The sequence below is a fragment of the Lathyrus oleraceus genome, chromosome 4 (assembly GCF_024323335.1).
Source record: "Lathyrus oleraceus cultivar Zhongwan6 chromosome 4, CAAS_Psat_ZW6_1.0, whole genome shotgun sequence".
Classification (NCBI taxonomy): domain Eukaryota; kingdom Viridiplantae; phylum Streptophyta; class Magnoliopsida; order Fabales; family Fabaceae; genus Lathyrus; species Lathyrus oleraceus.
The window spans coordinates 195,624,920-195,645,658 of NC_066582.1; the positions used below are offsets into that span (position 1 = coordinate 195,624,920).

A 20,739-nucleotide genomic window follows, 5' to 3' on the forward strand; every position below is an offset into this window, starting at 1 on the left:
ATTTTTACACAAAAATTCAAATAAAACTTCATAATATTTATTATAAATACAATTGAAAAATTATATTATTTTAAATATAATATATTTTTAAATATTATATTACTTTTTATAAATAATATAATATATTAATACATGTCTAAGTTATATAAAATAAGAGATTAATTACTATACACTGTCAGTGTAAAAAGTTTTACACCGTCGGTTCATCACCATCACCCATTTGTATTACTTTATAGATTTTTAAAATAAAAGTCAAACTTCTTTTAATATTCAATGTCTATAATTAACTGACGGTGTAAAACCCTTTTACACTGTCAGTGTATTTCAATTAATACCGTCGGTTCATCACCATCACCCGTTTGTATTACTTTATAGATTTTTAAAATAAAAGTCAAACTTCTTTTAATATCCAATGTCTATAATTAACTGACGGTGTAAAATCCTTTTACACTGTCAGTGTATTTCAATTAATCTCATAAAATAATACTTAAATATTTAATATATAAAAGATTAATAAAATATAAATACATTATAAAATAAAACACAAAATAATTGAATATTAATTTGAATATATTAATATATAATATTTTTAAAAATTAAAGAATAGAGATAAAATTTAATAAAATGAAAAAAGAACAATATATTTTTTAAAAATAAAACATTATAATAAATCAGATTTATTTTAATAATAAAATAAATACTATCAATCATTTTTTAAAAATCGTGCATAACTTAAATGAGATACTTTCTTCGTCCTAAATAATAATTTCTTTATGATATTTCACACAAATTTAGATTATAATTAATTTTATAAAAAATAAATTATATATCATTTATTAATGATATGAAAAGATGATGAAATAAAAGAATAATATAAATAGTAGATAGTATGATAAGAAAAACTTATTAATATTTAATTTATATTGCAAAACAACTTAAAATATAAAACAAAATATTTTACAAAATAGGAGTAACATATAATTTAAAATGGAAATAGCAATTTATATTGATTATAAATAAATTATATAAATATTGAAGAATATAATTAATATATTTAAGATATTAAAATTTAAAATAAAAATTTAGTGTCTTTCTCTTATGATCTAAGAACAATGGCTCATTAAATATATGATGAAACAAATTAACATGAAGGGTCTGTGGTGTAATGGTAACATGTTTAACTATTGATCCAAAGGTTGTGTATTCAATTCTTGTTGGTTGCAAAATTAAATTTTATTTTCAAAAGAAACACACATAGGCGCCAGCTCTATTGATGCCTCTTCATGAGGCCCAATGCATCCTCCTCTTATTTTTTGGGGGGTGCGCCAATTAACCATGGTAAGTTGGTTATTTTCGTTTTTTTTTAAAAACATAGTTATTTTAAAAAAAAAATCTTATAGTAACCATTCTGTCAAAAGAATAAAGGGTATAAAAATTAAATAATTAGCATTAATGATTCAAATTTGTATCTAGAGTTTCAAAAGCTACATATTGTTTGTATATATATTAATTAGTAATTTATGAATTTTTTATTGATTATTTATAATGGTATGTTATAATTTTTTTTAATAAATTCAACTAAAAGTGTTTTCACACATATATTTTATAAAGTTTTTTTTCTACATTGAATATCTCATTATAATATTTGCTCCCTCCGATCCTTTTTAAGTATTATTTTTTAATTTTTTATCAAGAAAACTAATGATTATTGTTACTTTTTCAACAACAATTCTCCTTTTATCTATAATATTCTTAATTATTTATTATATTTATTTTACTTTTTCTCTCAATGTAATAATTATTTAAGGGTAATTTTGGCAAAAGCTCAAATAATACTACATTGAACTTTTCAAGTGACAATTAAAAAGGAACAAATCAAAATAATAGATTACAAGAAAAGAGGATAAAAAAAGTTACATCTTTGGGTACATTTAACTTTTTGGTCAAATAGTTGACTTTTTGGTCAATGGTTGACTTTTGATCAATTGTCGACCATTGACTCGATTTTGATTCCCGGACTTTCGTAAACCTGTTCTACAAGTATTTGATCAAGGGATTCATCATCATTAATCACAAATGACTTGTGTCATGATTATGTCAAGTGCCAATTTTCAACAAATTTTATCTTCCATCAAACTTCACTTCCATGGCTTGCTCTCCACTTTTCAACGTTGCTGTAAGTTGATTCTTCCATCAAAATATTCACTTTGCTACAAGGAAAAAGGAGGATCAAGTTAAACATTCATATCATGAAGTTAACTCATCCGAAAGTCTAATACTTAAAATTTTATCTAATTTTTATTATTTTTAATTTATAATAAAACCAAGTATGTTAAACCTTACGAAATTGGATTTTAGGACTCTTGATATTTCGGGAAAGAACTATTTGACATGGGTTTTAGACGCTAAAATTCATTTAAACACAGAAGATCACAACGACATTATTAAAGAAGGAAATACATCATCTGATCAACAAAAGACAAAAGTCATGATATTCCTTCGTCTTTGTCATACCCCAAAATTTTTCCTACCTCCTCATTTAATTAATTTGCCTTATGGTTTTGTTCATTTTCATACATTTCTGTATTTGGCCATGCATTTAGGTCATTCATCGACATTCGCATATTGTAACAAATTTTGGCCAAAAGTTCGGCAATAATGAATTTATTTGGTTTAAGTGGATTTTCGAGGAGGATATTATGTGATAATTATTCTGATTTATTTCTCATATTACTTGTGATGCGGATCATCTCTTTTCTTGGTCAACTGGGAGATTGAAATGATTGTTATTTAATTCAGATGATTGCTTGGATTCAAAGAAACTAACAAAGTTGGAATAAAAGGAAGATTTCATCCATTTATTGAAAACTCATGGTATAACGCATATTTCTTGAGATACAAATCAAAATAATAGATTACAAGAAAAGAGGATAAAAAAAGTTACATCTTTGGGTACATTTAACTTTTTGGTCAAATAGTTGACTTTTTGGTCAATGGTTGACTTTTGGTCAATTGTCGACCATTGACTCGATTTTGACTCCTGGACTTTCGTAAACCTGTTCTACAAGTATTTGATCAAGGGATTCATCATCATTAATCACAAATGACTTGTTTCATGATTATGTCAAGTGCTAATTTCCAACAAATTTTATCTTCCATCAAACTTCACTTCCATGGCTTGCTCTCCACTTTTCAACGTTGCTGTAAGTTGATTCTTCCATCAAAATATTCACTTTGCTACAAGGAAAAAGGAGGATCAAGTTAAACATTCATATCATGAAGTTAACTCATCCGAAAGTCTAATACTTAATATTTTATCTAATTTTTATTATTTTTAATTTATAATAGAACCAAGTATGTTAAACCTTACGAAATTGGATTTTAGGACTCTTGATATTTCGGGAAAGAACTATTTGACATGGGTTTTAGACGCTAAAATTCATTTAAACACAGAAGATCACAACGACACTATTAAAGAAGGAAATACATCATCTGATCAACAAAAGGCAAAAGTCATGATATTCCTTCGTCGTTGTCATACCCCAAAATTTTTCCTACCTCCTCATTTAATTAATTTGCCTTATGGTTTTGTTCATTTTCATACATTTGTGTATTTGGCCATGCATTTAGGTCATTCATCGACATTCGCATATTGTAACAAATTTTGGCCAAAAGTTCGGCAATAGTGAATTTATTTGGTTTAAGTGGATTTTTGAGGAGGATATTATGTGATAATTATTCTGATTTATTTCTCATATTACTTGTGATGCGGATCATCTCTTTTCATGGTCAACTGGGAGATTGAAATGATTGTTATTTAATTCAGATGATTGCTTGGATTCAAAGAAAATAACAAAGTTGGAATAAAAGGAAGATTTCATCCATTTATTAAAAACTCATGGTATAATGCATATTTCTTGAGATACAAATCAAAATAATAGATTACAAGAAAAGAGGATAAAAAAAGTTACATCTTTGGGTACATTTAACTTTTTGGTCAAATAGTTGACTTTTTGGTCAATGGTTGACTTTTGGTCAATTTTCGACCATTGACTCGATTTTGACTCCTGGACTTTCGTAAACCTGTTCTACAAGTATTTGATCAAGGGATTCATCATCATTAATCACAAATGACTTGTGTCATGATTATGTCAAGTGCTAATTTCCAACAAATTTTATCTTCCATCAAACTTCACTTCCATGGCTTGCTCTCCACTTTTCAACGTTGCTTTAAGTTGATTCTTCCATCAAAATATTCACTTTGCTACAAGGAAAAAGGAGAATCAAGTTAAACATTCATATCATGAAGTTAACTTATCCGAAAGTCACGGAAAAGTCATGAAAAACTCAAGGAAACTTAGAAAAATTATGCACTATGTAGAAAATTCAATACTTGTTTTTTTCAACAATTTCCAACATTGTTTCAAGCCCAAAAAATCAAAATTTGATCCATGCATTTACACCATTCAAAAATGCTTATTTTCAACACAAAATCACTTCCTAAATTCACTTAAAGTCATGAGTTAATTTACCAAAAATTCAAGGCAAAAGTGGTGAAAAACCAAAGGCAAAAGCATTAAAATTCAAGTTAATTACTAGTGACTTTTCCTTACATTCCAATTTGGTTGTGTGAAAAATCCAAGCACCATTTGTCTCTAACTACCTATGCATCCACAAACCATTCAATTATCAAATTAACCCTTAATCCCTTTAATCGTTTCCCCACCTTTTTTCTCAATTTCTCTCTTTTTTCTTCACTCTCTCACCATCACCAAAGTTCATATTCATCACCATCTAGAACTTCACATTGAAGTTTTAAATTTGGTGGAACTTAGCCTCAATCCAATTTCAACAAATCATCAATCAAGCAAGCATTCAACAATTCAAACATTATCATCAACAATTATCATCCAAAGTTCATCAATTCAAGCATTATCATCAACAATCATCATTCAGAGTTCATCAAGATTCAATAATATTATATATTAAAGATTCATTTTCTACATTCATTATTTATATTCAACCATAATGATCAAGCAAATGAATTGGATTAAGAGAGCATACTTTGAAGTTTTTCGGATTTCTTTGTCTTGTTTTTTTATGAATGCGACAATTGTGGTTCTTTCCTCCTCCTCCTCCTCCTCCTTTTTTCTAATTTAATCATGTACCATTAAGAGAATTAATGAATTTCGATACTAATAGACTATTCATGATCCAAAACAGTCTTATAATTATTCATATCCTTAGCAAACCAACAAATCCAAATTGATTCATGTCCATATCCAAAACTCCCTTTAAACCATAAACAAACAAAAAAAATTCCAAATTCAAGTAGGATAAAAATCAACATAGTATAATTTCTAACATAGTCTAACATAGCATTAGATTAGGCATTGCATTAGTATAGAGTTTAGACATAGTACATAGCTTATTAGAATAATCACTTATTTTAAAGTCAAAGAAAAAATAAAATTGATTGAGGCAATTTACCAAACGCGCAAAGTTCTTGAACATAAGTCCCCAAGCACTAACTAGAGACTTTCAAGTGTGTTATTTTTAGCAACCACAACTTCATAAATCTCCTTCAATCTTAAGTGGTTAAACCATTTTCAAGTGGGTAGTTATGCACATATACAATTTTTCCAACTCCTTGACAATGAACTTTTGTAGCATAGTAGATGTTTGACAAATTGCCACCAAGAGGTACTAATCAATAGGAATTGACTTTAGCATAATATAGCATATTTAGTTACATGGTAGTTAAGATTTCATACATTAACATTGGAGACACTAACTTTCTGCTCATCCTACCATTGTTTTTCATAAACACTCATTTGTAACCACTTTAGAACCGAAGCACAAACCGAGTCGAGACCGCAATCCAAACCAGAATTGAGACATGACCACGATTCAGTGATGAACCGACCCGAATCTGAATCAAATACTCTACCCCAAGTCCCACCATTACCATCGCCGCATATTTTTTCTAGCAACCTTCATATTGAAATAACAAGACAAGTTAAGGAATAATATTGAGAGGTTTTGAGTAGAGATGATGTGCAGTTCCTTTATTGTATCCTGAATTGGGGTTGTCAAGCATCATGGACCAAGGTCTAGCAGGCGACCCAGACAGTTTTTGTGGCCAATGACACTTCTATGACAAATTCCATCATCTTAGAATAGATGATTGCTTTTTGCCATTATGATGTGGCAGCATCCTGGATGTCTTGGAATGTTATGAAGTGCCATTTTGGAGAAAGAGCTAGAAGGATTTGGTATAAGGTTGAACAAAGCACCCAATTATGAATCAAGCCAAACAATAAAGTGACCTTGGGCCATATCATACATGGGCTTGCGCCCATCCTCAAATCCATGCCCACTATCAACTTACACCCCTATTCTAAAAAAAAAAACCAACGATAAGTGACCATGGGCCTCAAGCTTCAGGCCCAACATTCTTTCACTAATTACACCACTTGTTCACTCCTAACACCCACATAATTTAACTCTTTTCTCATTCATTTTTTTAACATACTCTTTTTTTAATACATTAAAAATACGTTTAATTGGTAATTAGGTCAATAAAATTAATCAGGTTTAGTAATTCTAAAGTAGATTTAATTTTTTAGGTTAGCATTAAAATTACTAATTAGCAAGTAGATTAGGATTAACATTACATGTTAGTATTAATTTTGACACTTTACTTTCTTTCACCTTTTCTTCATGATATCTTAATCTCAATCAATTTTTAACTTAATTTTTAGCTTGATCCCCTTTATAGATTTGATTAGTTGATCAAATTTATTTTTGATCAATTAATTAGATTGTAATTTAGGACTACTTAGTCACTCCTTTCAAAACATTTGTATGCTCGCTTTAGGATGCATATTCATTCAAGTGATCATAAGTCCCTTGATCACTTTAGTGAATTAGATTTTTATACTTGCATTGCACCTGAGCCATCAAGTCAATCTCAAGTCAAAATTCTCATTTAAGATCTTGGAGATAAAAGGACATAAGACTTGATCGTGTTGAGCTTCATCCATTTAAGCACATCTTGCCTCTTCAAAACAAAGACTCTTCCTTTAGACACTTTCCAGTTATGATACGAATTGTGTGCCACGAGCCTTAATCAACGGAGAAGAATGTGGGGGATTATCCCTAACCCTGTTCTGAGTATATTTGAGTACGCGACGTAGGCCCCAATTATTCATAATATTCGTCTCCATTTATAGACTTTAACGCAATTCAAATGAAATAGCTTTCAAGTTGTCATCCCCACAGACATCACTTCAACGATCAACATCAACAATATTGTTCTCTTTGGACCAAATACAATACCTTTTGACACCTATACACTGTTGAGGTTAATCACATTCTCTTGGTTAAAATACCTCCCTTTGTGTTAATCACCTTTTCTTGGTTAAAATACCTCTATTTGGGTTAATCACATTCTTATGGTTAAAATACCCATCTCTGAACCAAACGTATTTCCATGGGTTAATCACCACTTCTTGGTTAACATACCCTTTATGAATTGGTTAATCACTGCCTATCGGTTAAAATACCACATTCACATTCATGGGTTAATCACCACTTCTTAGATAACATACCCTTTCTACATTTGTTAATCACCGTCTATCGGTTAAAATACCGTATTCTCATTCATGGGTTAATCACCACTTTTTGGTTAACATACCTCTTATGCATTGGTTAATCACAATATATCGGTTAAAATACCACATTCTCATTCATGGGTTAATCACCACTTATTGGTTAACACACCCCCTTCTGCATTAGCTAATCACTATTTATTGGTTAAATGCCACACTCTTTGGTTCCGATACACATGTTCTATGGATTCAAACAGCACACTCCTGGTTCAAAAAATACTTTCACAACATCCCAACAACACTTTCAATTCAAGCAACTCTTTATTTTTTAATTCAATTTAAACAACTCTTTCTTTTTCTTTTATCACACAAACCTTTTTCAAATATTTTCTTTCTTTTCATACAAGAACTATTATAATCCAATCTTTAGCAGTCAAACTAAAAGCTTAGAGCATCCGAACAAGGATCAGAATTAACTAACGTTTACACACTTCTAGGATATGATTGTAACTATTCCCTAGAAGCAACCAACATATCCGTATTTTCTACCACAAACTACAAAGCTCTATTTTCTCATTATATTATGAGAATACGTATGCACGAGGGTTCGAATCCTTGGCGAACACATTAGTTATTTAAACTTAGTTTTTTCCATTTATCATTTGCAAGTAACCTTTAGATAATAATACTCATTCGCGCAAAGAACAATCAAAATGATTCCTATTGATTACAACGGATTGGAGGGGTGCTAATACCTTTCCCTTGCATAACCGACTTCCTTACCCTTTTTTTCTTTTCCTTGGGTTTTATCGATATTTTCCCTTTCCTTTTGGAATAAATAAAGTTTGATGGTGACTCTATTATATCTTTGAGTGTGCAATGCGCTCAGGTATTTTTTGCGGCGCGACAGTCGTCACCTTCATGAGGACCTTAAAAATGAATATCTTACCGTAATTGACCCACATATCCTGTTGAAATATTTAAAAGATAGATATGATCATCAAAAAACTATTATCCTACAAAAAGCTCGATATAATTGGATGCATATACGTTTGCAGGATTTTAAAAGTGTAAGTAATTATAATTATGCAATGTTTAGAATAACTTCTAAACTAAGACTATGTGAAATAATGAACTATTGATGAAAAATCACGAGGATCGTCCCATTGGTACAACTTTATTCCCAGAAGTGAGTGTAGCAAGGCACGATCACTATGGGAAAAATTATGGTCACGGTCGTTCATGCACACGTGGTCATGGTCATGGTCATAATTATGCTCATGGTCGCAATGGTAATCATAAGAACACGTCTTTCCACCAGAAGCGGAAAAATATTGAAAAGAATGAAAAGGGGGGTCTGAGTAGCAAAACCAATGAAAATACTTACTATCTTTGTGGAGAAAAAGGTTATTAGGGTCACACTTGTTGTACTCCTAAGTACCTTATTGATCTTTATCCAAAATCACTAAAAACTAAAAAAGGGATTGAGACTCACTTTGCTAATAAAAATGATGATCCAAATTATGATAATATGGATGTTATCCATTTAGATATTGTGGATTTTTTTTATGATCTAGATGGAAGAATTGATCACCTTATTGGAGATAGAAGTATCAAGAAATAAAATTTATGGAAATTTCTTTTATGTACATTTTGAATTTTCTTTTTATGGGTGTTTTGAATTTTCTTTTCTAATAATAATAAAGTGTGTTTTCTACTTGTTTGTTTACATAATTTATTGTTTAAATAACTTGTGTCTTTAAAGTGCGCTTACAAATTTTCGTTAAAAATTATTATTGTTTTTAGAATGAATATTGGCACTAGCACCAGTAATGAAAATATGTGTCTTATTGATAGTGCAACAATTCACACAATTCTCAATAATAAAAGATATTTCTCTAATTTAATTGAAACATTGATGTCAGTATTATATATGACACCTCGAAAATAATTGAAAGCTTCGGAGGAGAAAATATGTTGTTACATGGAGGAATAATATTGCACATTGATAATGCATTATATTCCCCAAGTCTCATATAAATTTATTAAGTTTCAAAGATATTTGCCTAAACGGATACCATATTGAAATATGAGATAATGGAGGTATTGAATATCTTTGTATTACAAAACATAATTCTGACACAAAATGTGCAATGGAAAAGCTATCGGCTTTATCCTCTAGCTTGTACTACACTTATATTAGTACAATTGAAACACATATAACTGTAAACCAGAAGTTTATAAATAATGATTAATTTTTAATTTGGCATGACCGGTTGGGCCATTCCGGTTATATAATGATGCGAAAATAATTCAAAATTCATGCAGTCATCAATTAATGAGTCGGGAAATTATTCAACCAAATAAGTTCTCATGCAAGTCTTACTCGTAACGGAAGTCGATAATTCGGTCATCATCAACAAAAACTGGAAATGAATCTATCAGTTTTTTAGAGCGTATACATGGTGATATTCGTGGTCCAATACACCCATCATGTGGACCATTTAGATATTTTATGGTTTTAATTGATGCATCAACTAGATGATCACATGTTTGTTTGTTGTCAACTCGTAACCAGGCATTTGTTAGATTTCTAGCTCAACTAATTCGAATAAGAGCTCATTTCTCCGATTATCATGTCAAGAAAATATGTCTTGATAATGCTGCAAAATTTTCATCTCAAGCATTTAATGAGTATTGTATATCTATTGAAATTGACATTGAACACCCAATGGCATATGTTCATACACAAAATGGACTTGCAAAATCATTTATTAAATGTATAAAATTAACTACAAGACCACTTATTATGAGATGCGAACTCCTAATTTCTTCTTGGGGACATGCAATTTTGCATGTTTTATTATTGATTCGCATCAGACCAACGAGTTACCACACCTTTTCCCTTTTACAATTAGTTTTTGGTAAAGAATATAATATTTCTCATCTAAGAATTTTTGGAAGTGTGGTGTATGTTCCAATTTCTCTACCACAACACACTAAGATAGATCCTCAAAGGAGGATGGAAATATATGTTGGATATGAATCTCAATCTATTGTTAAGTAACTTGAACCAACAACATGAGATTTATTCACTACTTGTTTTGCCGATTGTCATTTTGATGATTCAAATTTTCTAGCATTAGGGGGAGAGAATAAGAAGCTAGAAAAAAAGATCAGTTGAAATGAATTATCATTATCTCATCTTGACCCTCAAACAAAACAATGTGAATTAGAAGTTCAAAAGATAACTCACCTGCAAATCTTATAAAGTCAATTACCAAATGCATTCACTAATCCAAAAGGTGTGACTAAATCATATATACCAGTTGCAAATGCTCCAATAAAAATGGATATCCCTGTTGGACAATCCAATGAGTCTCACCCACACCTGAAGTGTGGCAGACCAATCGGTTCCTAAGATAAAAATCCTCGAACAAGAAAGGAAACTAAGAATAAAGATGACCCAAGTGAGGATATAGAAAACCTAAAAGAATCTTCAGATATAATAAACATTTCATCTCTAGAAGAGATTGATCAGGTACCTGAAATCCATGAAAATAAAGAGATCTCGATAAATTATGTCCAAAATGGAATACAATGGAACTGACACGAAGTCGACATTGATGATATTTTTGCATACAATAAATCGCTAAATGAGATAAATGACAAAGAGGGTCAAGAACCAACGTCTATTAAAAATTGTAGACAAAGTGAGGATTGACCAAAATGGAAAGATGCAATGGAAGTATAATTAAACCCACTCTATAAAAGACAAGTTTTTGGACGTGTAGTCCGAACACCTCAAAGTGTGAAGCCAGTTGAATACAAATGGGTTTTCGTGCGAAAATGAAATGAAAATAATGAAATTGTAAGATACAAAGCTAGACTTGTCGCTCAAGGATTTTCGCAAAGACATGAAATTGGTTTTTATGAGACATGATCATCTGTAATGGAGGCAAGCACTTTTTGATATTTAATAAGTCTTGTAGCACATGAAAGACTTAATTTGCACATGATGGATGTTGTAACAACTTATCTGTATGGTTCACTTGATAGTGAAACTTACATGAAACTCCCCAAAGGGTTCAATATATCAAATGCACGTAACTTCGGATCTCGAGAAAGCTACTCCATAAAATTGAACAAGTCTCTTTATGGACTGAAACAATCTGGATGCATGTGGTATAATCGTCTAAGTGAATATTTACTTAGAGAGGGATATACAAATAACTCCATTTGTCCTTGTATTTTTATAAAAAGATCAGGAAAAGAATTTGCAATAATAGTTGTCTATGTGGATGACATAAATATTATTGGAACTCCTAAAGAGCTTCCAAAACCTATGAATTGTTTGAAGAAAGTGTTTGAGATGAAACACCTAGGAAAGACAAAATTATGTCTAGGTTTACAAACTGAGAATTTGAACAAAGGAATATTTGTACATCAAGAAGGCTATATAGAAAAAGTGTTAAAACATTTCTATATAGAAACATGTCACCCGTTGTCTACTCCAATGGTTGTTAGATCATTAAATGTGGAGAAACATCCTTTCAGATCTCGAGAAAAGGATAAAGAATTGCTTGGTCCTAAAGTACCATATCTCAATGCAATTGAAGCACTAATATACCTTGTTAATTATACATGTCTTGATATATCATTTGATGTTAATCTATTAGCAAGATATAGTTCTTCATCTACTCGAAGACATTGGAACGGAGTCAAGCATATACTTTGTTACCTTAGAGGTACAATAGACATGAGTTTGTTTTATACAAAAGTATCCAGATTCGAATTAATAGGTTATGCAGATGCAAGTTACTTGTCAGATCCTCATAGTGGTTGATCACAAACAGTTTATTTGTTTACAAGTGGTGGTACAACAATTTCATGGAGATAGGTGAAACAAACCATAACAACAACTCCATCTAATCATGCATAACTTTTAGCATTACATAAGACAAGTCGAGAATGCATTTGGTTGAGATTCTTAATTCAACACATACCAAATACTTGTGGTTTATCTTCTGAAAAATTAAATACAACGACCATATATGAAGATAATACTGCATGCATCGCTCAATTGAAAGATGATTACATTAAAGGAGACCGAACAAAACACATTTCTCCAAATTTCTTTTTCACTCATGACCTTTAAAAGAGTGGTGATATAAACATCCAACAAATCCGCTCATGTGATAATCTTGCAGACCTTTTCACAAAGTCACTCTCAAGTAGAACTTTTAACAAACTAGTGTCAAAGAATGGTCTTCAACGCCGAAGAAACAATCACTCAGATGAGGGAGAGAAATGAATTTAAATTAAAATAATATTTTACTTTTTTACTTCACTAGATTTTTTTTCCATTGAATTTTTTCTAATAAGGTATTAACGAGACATATTCAAAACAAACATCTAAGGAAGAGTGTTATGAATAATGAATGATTTGTCTCCCAAATAACTTCATTCCTTATTTATAATAATTTGTATTTATTACCGTCTATATAATATCCTATAAATATGACCAATCTTATTGTATACGATTACACAAATAAAATAAAATAAAATAATAATTCTCCTCTTTCTCTCTAAACATTTATCTTCTTCCTCCTTATTTTATAACAATTTTCTTATTTTATATTCACATCATACCACTCAAAACTGCCCCATAACTACTATTAATTATTAATCATTAAAAAACACTAACTACTAATAACTACATACTCCCCAAGAGGTCTAACAAACTATCATATCCTTTTTTATAAAATGAGAATAATTAAAAATAGGATTCTAAATTATATAATTAATGCTTTGATAGCTTAATCTCTCTTGTAATGGTTGTATATAAACACAATCATGTGAATGAAATAGGCACAAAAATATACTCATTGAGTGGTCTGGCCTATATTTATCATTCAAAACACACTATATAAGTGTTCAAAAATTTATTATTTATCCTTCAAAAAACAGTATATAAGTGTTCATTAAGCTTTGCTATTTGGATTGTTAATTGGCAATACTATATTACACAAATACAGTGCATCACGTGTATAACTTTATTGCATTTAAGATGAATAATGAGTTTCTTTCAATCTCAACTCGAGACCTGCACATTACTCTTATTGCTAGATGATGCTTTTGTTTGTTATATTATAGATAGATATAAATTGTAATCAGTGTATATGTACTTGAAAGAATTGAATATAATAAGACAACACATGGAAGAAACACAAGCATCTGCAGCAGGGCGTATATAAGTTCAGTGTAAGTAGATTCTTTCTCTCACATAAGAGTAGAAGAAAGAATCTGCAATGCCATTTCAGGAAACTCTTTCCAAAGGCTGGTTTTACATTAGGTTCGTCAATTTCTCGTAACAAAACAAAGTCTTACATTTCCATATGGTATCCACTATATAGGACCACCAGCTGCATGTCAGATGTATTGTAGAAAAAAGATATAAAAATATGAGAGATTATTGGAAACTCAAAGTGAATAAAGATCATCATACATCGTAAAATCATGCTTATTATATTAATTTATATTCATATTTGTAAAAGCAAATCAAACCCTATTTTTAGTGGACCAAGAATGTGTAATCCTACAACAGCTTTATAGTTTTTATTTATATTTTTCTTCATTATCACCAAACATAAAATGATGAAACTTAATCAGAAACTAATATAAGAATTCAAATTAATAATAACTTAACTAATCACACAATCAACTAAACTTAAATAAAAAACAGTAAGATACAAATTATTGCATGATGATCAACATTCATATACCACCCAAACCAAACCAAAATCAACCACACCATAGAAACAAACTCTAAGATACAAATTAATGCATGCTTGAATTGATGGTAGGATTGTCAAAATCATAACGAGACGCCGTGATTTCGACAAAAACTACACTTTAGAGTTATAGCAAAATTACGGTAACACCGATCATTTTGTATAATTCACCGCAATACAAACATACACTAAGATGCAAAACCTATGCTACTATCTAAAAAGAAAAGATTAGTTATTGCTGTTATGGATATATGCACCATTGGTGGTTGGAAGATCAGACCAAGTAAGGGTTGGAATTGGATTCCAGTAGCCTAGTTCAGCACCAGGAACTGAAGTTGTCTCCAAAATGTTTGATATGGTAGAGGTGTTAGAAGCCACGTTCCCTAGTAACACTGTTGGTGAAGATGAAATCTCGCTGCAATAATTATTACCTGATGATGATGATGTTGATGACCTTAGCTTCTGGTAAAGTTCTTGGATTCCACTGCTTTGATGCTGATGTTGCTGTTGTTGATGTTGTTCCCCAAGAACAAAGCCACCATTTTGTAATTGTTGAGTTTGATCATGATTGTTTCTCCAAAATGGGTTGCATAGAACATGCCCAATACCATCATAACCATTTGATGAAACCAACGGCTGAGAACTCATCATGTGAGAAACATGGGACCCTATTAAGTTATTCCCTTCTTCCTTAACAAGGTTAGGGTTAGGGTTTTGGTTAGATCTTAGCAAGGAAAGTAGATGAGAATTTTGTGGAGAACCCCAAAGGATTTGGCTTGGTGGTGGAACAATATGTTCCAGATCAAACCCCTGGTTACTTGTCCTTCCCATAAACTCCGATGCAACCGTCTTCATCTTGTTTGCTGTTGTTTTTGCCGGGATGTTCGACGCGCCAATGTTTCTGTTCTTCCGGCAGCCTCCTCCGATGGGGACGTTACGTAAAGCACCGCCTTTGGTCCAGTAACGACGACATGTTTTGCAGAAATGGCGCGGCTGAGTGAGGTTGTAGTTGTTGTAGTAGCAGAACTTAGTGTTTGATGAATCACATCGTGGACACCTAAGACTTTGTTGGTTTTCAGATGAAGGGGTAGTGGTTGGTGTGGAAGTGGTGGTGGGGGTGGTGGTTGTGGAAGATGGACATGGAGAAGAAGAAGGAGGCTGTGTTGTTGTTTGTTGAAGTAAAAGTCCTCCTCCAACTCCTCCATTAATGGAAGAGTAGTTTCTTTCACTTGGTATGAGGGAAGCACTAGCACCATTACCAAAGAGTTCTGGGATCATCTTTCTTTAGTTTTTGTTGTGGATCTAGCTACAACAATCCAAAAAAAAAAGACAGAAAAGCAAAAGGGTGGTGAGTCTTTTTGTGTTAGTGGAGAAAAGATAAAGCAAGTCGGTTTGTTGTTTGTATGAGAGTGAGATAGAGAGAGAGAGTATAGAAATACTATGACACTTGCCTTTGAGAATTCAATTTGCTGGCTTTGTTGGCAGTTCGGTACTGGTTTCTTTCAAAAGAATATATATAGAATTAGGGTCTTACAAGAATGTATATATATAATAAAGCCAATAATGAATCTTCATACTCTCTTGTAGTGTACAATCGTATACTTTGTTATTAATTAAAGTCACATTATTTATCTTTTTTATTAAAATTAACTTTACTAAACATTATCTACATATGATATCAATCATATTTTTTAAATGTAAAATATAATAAACAAATGAGCATATATTAAACATTTAAAATTAAAAAAATTAAAAAATTAGGTTTTACCATGTGATTTTTACGTCGCAAATTTGTCACGTGATTTTTACCTTACAAATTTGCCACGTGATTTACACGTCGCTACATATTTAAAATCAGGTTTTGCCACGTGATTTTCACGTCGTTAAATATTTAAAATTAAAAAAAATGAAAATCTTTTCACGTGATTTTGATTTTCACGTTCTCATTCATTCTTCAGCTCTCTCTCTCTCTAGTTCTCTCTCTCTCTCTCTCTCTACATACATTATCAAGATCAATCAAAATCAAAGATAAAATCCACCGATGATGTTGTTGCTCGACGGCGCTTGTGCTACGGTGGTGATGAGGTCACATGGTGGTGGTCGTTTTCGCGTCTGAAGTGAGGTCACGTGGTGGAGGTCATTTTAGCGTGGTGGTTTTCAACTTTAGTTTTTCGACGATGCTGGATGGTTATTTCGGTTCAGTTCACTCTCTTTTCCTTCTACTTCTGTCCTATTATTTTGGTTTTGATTTTTGAAAGGGAAAATATCATGTTGTTATGTGTATGGTCTTTGTTGTGTACAGGTAAAATTGTGAGATTTATGAAGGTCAATGAGAATGGAGGATGAAGGTTATTGCTACGAGTGAAGCAGACGATTGAGTAATTAAACTTCAACTTGCAATTATGTATTTGTTTGTGTTGTGTTTAGGTATTAAGAATGGTGATGAAGGTATGAAGAAGATGGAACATGGTGGTGGTGGTGATTTCTACACCTATTCCTATGTACATATTAGTGACGTGAATATCACGTGATAAATTTACGACATCTTTTTTACGTGGAAAATTTGCGATATGTATCTCACGTGGCAACTAGTTGCGACATGCGCTTCTACGACATGTTTGCTCACGTCACTATTTTGTGTTTTGTGATGTGGTATTTTTGTTTGTGGCGTGAATATCACGTGACTAATTTGTATTTTTTTTTATAATGATAAGTCTTTCCATACTAATTTGAAATGTAAAAATATAGTGAAAAGATATTGACATTTGTTGGCTGATGGATCTTCCTCAATAGTAATATCTTCTTGAATTCTCTTGAGATGTGAATGACAGATTATTTATTTGTGTTGGACATATTGAGAATCATAGTCTATACATAAGAGGATGACATAGTAATGTTCTCATTATTTTGAAATTGATTCATTTATATTTGAGTTCATACCAAATTAATTAATTAATTTTAAAATAAAATATTTAATTACTCTTGAGAGCGCTTTTTTTGGCCTTTAAAAGCGCTTAAAAGCGCTGCCGTAGGTGGCGCTGCTATAGGTTTTAGCAGCGCTTTTTGTTTACTAAAAAGCGCTGCTAAAGGTTGTCAATAGAGAGCGTTTTTTAGTAAAAAGCGCTGCTAAAGGTGGTATATAGACAACCTTTAAGAGCGCTTTTTACTAAAAAGCGCTCTCTATTGACAACCTATAGCAGCGCTTTTTAGTAAAAAGCGCTCTCTATTGACAACCTATAGCAGCGCTTTTTACTAAAAAGCGCTCTCTATTGACAACCTTTAGCAGCGCTTTTTAGTAAAAAGCGCTCTCTATTGACAACCTTTAGCAGCGCTTTTTACTAAAAAGCGCTGTCTTTTCCTCTAGTAAAATAACAAAACGCTGCCTTCAGTTTAAGCCTACCATTTCAACCTGTAATATTTTTTGGGAATAATCCCATAAACCTGTAAATCAAGCCTCTCTAATTCAAGCATTTGGAGTCATAATTCAAGCATTTGTAATTTTTTAAACCAACACAAGCAAACCAACACAAGAATGAACACATTTGGAGTCATAATTCAAGCAAACCAACACAAGGATAGATAGGCACTGAACACATTTGGAGTCATAATTCAAGCATTTGTAATTTTTTAAAGCAAACCAACACAAGAATGAACACATTAATCTATCCATGAAATTAAAGATATCACTAAAATTATAAAGAACTATACACAAGTCAAAACTAATATGTTATACGGCCTATTTGGAGTCATAACTAATCTGTTAAAAATATAAAGAACTATACACTTGCCAACCAGAAACCATTCTTCATCAAAGTATTCATGTTATTTTGAAACCATTATATACTAATTAATCTTTTCTCAATAAAATATTGACACAATTCCTCCTTGATTTGTTCCAACTGCAGTCTCGTGTAATGAGCACACTTGTATTCATCAAAGTACTACATAACAAAACATAATATGCATGATTTAGTTAAAAGTAATAAATAATATGAAATATTCGATAAATATTAAAACAAATCCTAAGTTATAAATCCATACCGTGATTGGAATCTCTATTTGATTCATATTAATGATTTCCCTCATAAACCTCATTACAAAGTATCCGCAATCGATACCGTTGCGCTGTAGAGGACACTACATAGAAAAATAAATAAGAATGTATAGTTATCTTTTCTTATCAAGTAGCATCACTATTATAAGCAAAATTGTGAAAATTAAAGTACCTGCACTTTTATCCACGTAATGTTGCTGGATTTAGTACGTGGTACTCGAGCTTGTCTTTGAGATCGGAACACTTTTATTGATCTAACAAAATAAAAACATATATTTAGAACAATCTCACATAAATATACACGAATATTTAGAACAGTCTCACTTACGTATCAACTAATTGCTTCATATCCGGATAATTTGTCCATTCACCATCTATCGAATTCAGAAAATATACCACTTCTTTTAAAGGATCAATAGCAAGCAACAACCAGTGACACCTATAAATTAAAACAAAAGTTTATATGGAAATTTTTTACGTAAAAGAAACAATTAAAGATTAGAATAAACTTAGAATTAAAATCTAACCCTGAATTATACGGCCAAAGATACAAGTTGTTTGTACTGCTGGCCATGAATCTCTTGACTAAGTACTCTCTACATGAATCCATTTATGCAAACTACATGGTTAAACCTAGAACTTAATGGAACCAACATATTTCCCTTAGTTGTTGAATATAACAAGATTCTTTGGGTAGGGTCGATAGACACGTTCAATGCATACTTGAGGCATGTTTTCATGTGACTCTTTAAGTTTGATCTTCCATGTTTCTTAGAGTCATGCATATACATTTTGTGGCAGTACTTACATTCAGTAATTGGGGGGTCACTATCAGGAATAAGGTTAAAGTGATCCCATACCTCAGATCTCTTTATGTTACCATTTTCATCAAGTCTTCTTTTCTTTAGGCCAGTTGGTGGAAGATTGTGTGCTGTTGTAGTTTGTTGATTTGGTTGAGAAGGATCATTGGCAATTGGTGTGTGTTGCCCACTTGCTGAAACAATGAGTATTATTAGTTATAGTTTATAATAAATTATAAACTTACAGGTATTTTGTTGAAACAATGAACATAAACTAGACTAAAAAAAGCTCCCTTTTTACACAACAATACATCATAGTTAGCATAGACTTACATGTATTTTGCATATCTCCAATTCCTCCAGCTCCTTGCACATCTCCTGCTCCTTGCATTTTTCTATCTCCTTGCATTTCTAACAAAATACCATATATTAAAAGTTATCAGAGTATAAACCATTCTTTGTCACATTATAGGTATTCAAACTCCAACACAAGACAAACTTACTTCAGTAACTATACAAAAAAAACCATACCTTCTTCAACTCTCTTAAGAGAATTCTCAGCAGCATTGTAATGAGAAAAATAAGAATAATTAGTACTATTAAAATAATAGGGTTGTGAAACAACTGAGGAATTTGTGTTAGAACTATTGAAAACAAAAACAAAGCATGAGTTTTTAGGAACCTTAAAAGAAAATCCGACACAAAAACTGAACTCAGAAAAAACCTTTCTTCTGTGTGAATGAAATGGTTACGAGAATGAAAATATTATAATCTATTGTGAAAAATAAAAATCAAAACAAATAAGAACAAATAGGAGCACAAACCTGTTTGTAAATGAAGAATGGCGTAAACTCGTTGTGGTTAAGCGTTGAGGATGGAGGCTTACCGTCAGTGTTCAGTGAAGGAAAGGGTTTGTCATTCAGTGAGGGAGGAAAGTGAATGGTGATGATGACAGTGGTGTTGGATTTTTTAGGGTTTGATTTCAATTTGGGGGTGACGGTGGCGGTGGAAGCATTGTTACATTTTTTAGGGTTAGGTTAGGTTGGAAGAAGAAGAAACGATTTTTCTGAGAAGGGAAGAAATGAGACATGATAGCGGAAACTGATATTTAAAACATGAAAGGAAACAAATATTTATATATAAATTACCAGACGAAACGTTACATGAATGGATCCTTGGCGCAATGGTAGCGCGTCTGACTCCAGATCAGAAGGTTGCGTGTTCGATTCACGTAGGGTTCAATTTTCCTTTTAATTTTTGGACTTGCTTTCATAAGTGTGTGAGACTGAGACCTATAAGAGCGCTTTTACCTTAAAAGCGCTTTCATAAGTGTGAAACCCATGAGACCTATAAGAGCGCTTTTACCTTAAAAGCGCTTTCATAAGTGTGAAACTCATAGATGTGAGACTGAGACCTATAAGAGCGCTTTTACCTTAAAAGCGCTTTCATAAGTGTGAAACCCATGAGACCTATAAGAG

The 20,739-nt window shown here is 31.6% G+C and overlaps 1 protein-coding gene and 1 non-coding gene across 2 annotated transcripts; one reads left to right on the plus strand and one right to left on the minus strand.

Annotated features, from left to right (window-relative positions):
• Positions 1 to 14,322: 14,322 nt before the first annotated feature.
• On the minus strand, positions 14,323 to 15,934 carry LOC127074489 (dof zinc finger protein DOF3.7). The gene is made up of 2 exons (XM_051015818.1): positions 15,859 to 15,934; positions 14,323 to 15,713 (listed from the first exon to the last, which is right to left on the minus strand). The coding sequence occupies exon 2, from the start codon at positions 15,683 to 15,685 to the stop codon at positions 14,636 to 14,638; it is 1,050 nt and encodes a 349-aa protein (XP_050871775.1). The 5' UTR covers positions 15,686 to 15,713; positions 15,859 to 15,934; the 3' UTR covers positions 14,323 to 14,635.
• A 4,496-nt stretch (positions 15,935 to 20,430) lies between these two features.
• Positions 20,431 to 20,502, plus strand: TRNAW-CCA (transfer RNA tryptophan (anticodon CCA)). The gene has a single exon. It is a non-coding gene; the product is annotated as a tRNA-Trp (tRNA).
• Positions 20,503 to 20,739: the final 237 nt, after the last annotated feature.

Excerpts from the sequence above, each read along its gene's own strand:
- LOC127074489 (XM_051015818.1), bottom strand. The coding sequence starts at position 15,685 with ATGATCCCAGAACTCTTTGGTAATGGTGCTAGTGCTTCCCTCATACCA.